This window comes from Coenobita brevimanus, chromosome 34, assembly GCF_032717465.1.
Source record: "Coenobita brevimanus isolate Jiangsu-jjx chromosome 34, ASM3271746v2, whole genome shotgun sequence".
NCBI classification, from domain to species: Eukaryota; Metazoa; Arthropoda; class Malacostraca; order Decapoda; family Coenobitidae; genus Coenobita; species Coenobita brevimanus.
Window position 1 is genome coordinate 15,183,400 of NC_136987.1, and position 4,780 is coordinate 15,188,179.

General features: G+C 40.3%; 1 protein-coding gene across 1 annotated transcript; it reads right to left on the reverse strand.

Annotated features, from left to right (window-relative positions):
• Window positions 1–4,098: 4,098 nt before the first annotated feature.
• LOC145396006 (protein FAM200C-like) lies at window positions 4,099–4,488 on the reverse strand. Its single transcript, XM_080269472.1, has one exon. The coding sequence runs from the start codon at window positions 4,486–4,488 to the stop codon at window positions 4,099–4,101; it is 390 nt and encodes a 129-aa protein (XP_080125598.1).
• Window positions 4,489–4,780: the final 292 nt, after the last annotated feature.

Genomic DNA, 4,780 nt, shown 5'->3' on the forward strand with positions numbered 1-4,780 from the left:
GGCTAGTCTTAAGCTGATTAATATTATCTGGGGGTGGCCATAATGACCTAATTCACATTTCTCACGTCCAGAGAGTTACTAAGGTCTGTTTTCAAGCTTTACATTTTTTCAGTACGATTACATTTTGATTATTTACACTTGCTCCCTTCAGACGGTATTATTAAGTTTCGGACGGATTGTTAGCAGTGAAGGAGTTAAAGAAGGTTATAATTATCTCATCCTCACAAGTTCGGAAAATCTATCATAAGGTGAGTGAAATCGTTCTGAGAAAGCAGCATAAAGTACACCATTGGACTGAAACGTACGCTCTCCTGGCTGAACTTTATTGTTCTATTTCAGATAGCACAGAATGATATAATTGTTTTTAATTCATTTCTTTATTTATTTAGTGACATATGGGAGCCTGACTGTAAATAATTCACATTGATCGACACAACTCAAGCATTCCATTCCACCAAGCTCCATATATTTTTACAAAACCTTTGTGTTACTCATGTCCAGGATTGGAAACGTTACTTTTTACATAGAATTTGCTTAGTGAAATATTGTATATATCAGAAAAAGTCTTCATATTAATACTTACTTTAACATTATAATGTTAAAGGTAACATCGCAAAATTATGTAAATGCTGTACTGTACATAATGTCTCGCACTGTTTTACTGCCCTGAGTGAATACTGTTCATCTCTATCTGTGATGGAGTACATTACCTTACTTTTCTCGTGCATTGCTTATGCTGCCTAGATAATGAACAGAATTTAATTCCTTCGATACTATTACATAATGTTCTAGATTATCTTCGTTATCTCCAGACTGTTTCATTGAATTTACCAAGTTTCTCTTATTCTGATATGTTTTGTGAAGACAGTGTTCTTTCAGGTCCATTAGCCTTTTCTGAGCTGAATAAAATCGCCAGAATATAGGAAAAATTAATTAAAGATTACGTTCTTTTGGCTGCAGGAGTCAACTCATTCACACACAGAGATAATATGAATTGTATGCAACCAAGCCCAAGAGGCTTTAATTCTGACCAGGAGTTCTGTACCGTTCTTTAATAATACGGTCATCATGAATGCCCATATGTGGTAGATGGAATATAGAACCTTGGAAACGGACTTCCTGGCCTTAGTACAGAACAGGAAGTGGAGGAGGGGGGGGGGGGATGTAATAGAGCCTCTTTTGGTCCCAGCCAATTTTCTTTGTATATCTGGTTTCCTCTGACAAGCGTGTGAAACTGATTTGGCAAAATAAGTCATAACAGGGCCAGGTTGTGCTTAAATGGCTGGAAGTTAGTTTATGGTTGAAATACAATGGTGATCAATTAGCAAGACCATAGACTGCGTACAGTTGACGTCTTTTATTTTATATACACTTTTGTGTTTTTTTTAACAAAAACATTAACGCATTTTGTTACCTATCTATCTATCTATCTATCGATAGATAGATAGATTGATGGATACAGAGAGAGAGAGAGAGAGAGAGAGAGAGAGAGAGAGAGAGAGAGAGAGAGAGAGAGAGAGAATCTGTATCTCAACAAAAAATACTACGATACAAGACTACAAAGGAAAACGATATGATCGAGTCTCAGAGGAGCCTTTTATTCAGTTCTCCCACAGGTTCCTTTTTGTTTCTACCATTATCTCAAAGCAGAAAGGAAGAATTTTTTTTTTTTTTCTGTTGTTTTTGTGTTAAGGAACTGGGTCATTGTAAAGAGATGCTGGTGGACAAGCTGGACTGAAACCTCAGAGCGGATTTCATTTTGTACGGTGACTGTAAAAGGAAAAAAGGGAATTGATTGAAAACAAAATTTCCATATTGATAAACTGGGGCCTTGGCAGCAGGACACCAACAAAAATACTGGCGGCCACACTGTCAGAATACCCCCTTCTTTATTTTTTTTTTTTCCCTTGTGTTCGAGTGTTTTACTTCTAAAGTATATGTTAGAGAGTATGTTCTCACTAATACCCTAAACCAGTTTGGAAGTTCAGGAGTTTTAAAGAAGTTTATCAGAATAACTTGAGACAGTTTATAATGAATAGGTTCCATGTTTTCTGTGATGTGTGTGTGTGTGTGTGTGTGTGTGTGTGTGTGTGTGTGTGTGTGTGTGTGTGTGTGTGTGTGTGTGTGTGTAACTCTTAACTTAAATTTTAGAGGTAGTTTGTCTGAGACATCATAAAGCATCCTAGAGATTCGACTAATCAGTAAGGACCATTAATCCTTTTCAGCCCGAGGAAGGTGGCCGTAAACATGACTGGCTTTGGCGGTGTGCAGAAAGAAATGTAGTGGCAGAAAATGTAACATTGGCGGAAGTGAAGAATCCAGTGAGAGGACGGCACGGAGATCTCTCTGATAGTATGATTGTGGTATGCAAAGTTAAGCTGAAAAGAGTCAGTAGGATAGAGACAGGAGCAGCCATTACAAAAGAATAAACGTGTAGAAGCTGTGGAACGATGAAGTGTCAGATGCATACCAGGCTAATGTAGTGGAGGAACAAGAGGAATTAATTTGGAGCAAATGGACCTTGACAGCTTGTTCAGTGGATAAAGGGAGCGTTTATTTAGAAATGACGAAATGGTGTGTGGTGCCATGAGGTTAGAAAAGAAGAAAAGTACAGCGTGGTCGGTGGGATGAAGAGGTTTGAAATAACAGTGGAGAAGCAGTGGTTCCCGATCTTTTATGGCTCGGTACCCAATTTAACATGGAACATCAAGTCTGTTGCCCCCATTCACAAAACGGTGACAATATTCATTGCCATTGGATAGATTACAACCCTAGATTTTTATTTTATTTTATTGTCTTTGAACATTACACATCTTTATCATCAAGAACATAATCATGATCAGTCAGTGGGATGGCTGGAGTTGCATCTTAGGAGCTAGTTGGGGAGTTCTTGGCTTCATGGTTGAGAGTGCCAGCCTGGCATCGTTTGCCACATCCAGGCGAGTCCTTTTCTTTTTTTATTTTTATTTTCATTCCAATTACAGTCGAGAACCCTTTCTCGCAGAGGTACGTCGCTGAGAACAATCCCAACAACTTCAACACTCTCTTGGCCAGGTTTGGAGAGTCAGGTAGTCATGAAATCCAAAAGGAAACTGAATCAGATAGTCATGAAATCCAAAAGGAAACTGAACTTTGAGCTTGGAAGTCGATTTCCAAGGCTGTGTTGGCTCGCGTGGTGATCCACTCCTCCTTGGTAGGGAAATCGTCATGCTGAATGGCCTTGTCAGGTACAGTGAACGGGCGAATGATCCATTGAAGACTAGCGGTTTCTTGGTCACTCATCGGAAGGTAGTGATTAAGGCTGTACTCTAGTCCATTCAAATGGTCACTCGTCTCTCTCTTGATGGTCTAGAGAAGTACTCTATCATCCTGAGTTTTCTCCTGAACAAACTGATCTTGGGTCGGGAACTTGGCAGTCACTTCTTTCTCCACGCGTTGCATCCAGAATCCCAGTCCCCAGAAATGTAGTCACAGCTTGACAGACATTGATGACCGTTGTATTTCGGCCCTGGAGTTGCAGATTTACACTGTTCAGCTCCACAAACATAACACCCAACCATAATAATCAGGCAAGCCACTCTTTTTCGACGTAATTTGCAACAAAAGAGATTCTTTTTGTTCTGGAAATTCCTGAATGGTATTTCGGAACTTGATGATTGGTGACAACCAGCGAACATCGGTGTGGTAGAGCAGAACCTGATACTGCTCTCCCATTTCCTTGCACAGGTCCTTGAACACGTGAGAGTTCACATCCCTTGACATGATGAAGTTGACGACATTCAATACGTCGTCAAACACTAACTTCAGACTAACAGGCTGACTTTTTAATCAAAGCAAATACTGATGAATGATCCACAGTGACTTATGGATTCACAACTTGAACGAGGCCCCATAATCCGAGGTGACCACCCAACATAGCCGGTGTCCTGTTGACAGTGACCTGGATTGGACCTGGATCCTCTGCATCATATGGTTTTTAGTTTTGGTAGGAATGGTAAAATATTTCATATCTGAAGCATATAAAAATACTAGCTACAGCTACATATTTGTAGTTAATCAAACTGTATATGTAATTCGTTGTGTATATACTTTTTAAAACTACTTGTATATATACACCAGTTGAACACAGTTCAAATCCAGTCCATTCTTGACGAAGAATCCGTTAATAATATCGATGACATCCTCTCCCATCGTGGTCACCAACAGATTCTTGCACAAAAGGAACTCTTCTTTGATCTGGGTCTGGTGGACGTAGCAGACGAACCCAAGGAGAACAGCACAACTGGCAACATCGCACGATTCGCTGAATTGTAACGAGAATTTGCCATCTAAGCTTTCCTTGATTTCCATTAAAACTTGGTGCAGGATATCTAATGCCATGTCATCAACTCGTCGGCTGACCATGTTGTTCGAGACGGATATGGCACTAAGCTTCTTTGCCTGGTCGTCCCCAAAGACCTTACTTGCCATCTCATGTGTGCATGGCATGATAAGATTCTCTGTAATGGTGTGGCATTTCAGCTGCTGGACAACTTATATATGCAGCAAAGTAAGATGCTCCAACCACAGCTTAAGGCTTTTGGGCTTGGATTCCTGACGAACCATACTGGATCCCCGTCAGCGCTACAGCCCGGCGCTGGAAATAGGCTTGATCTTCGTTTTTTTAGATTTGGATGGTACTACTGGAGGTGAGTTGAGAGCATTAATGGTTTGAGGCGCTCTTTTGCCAACATTTGTGACACCACATATTGAGGCTGGTCTTCTTCACCAAAGCAATGGT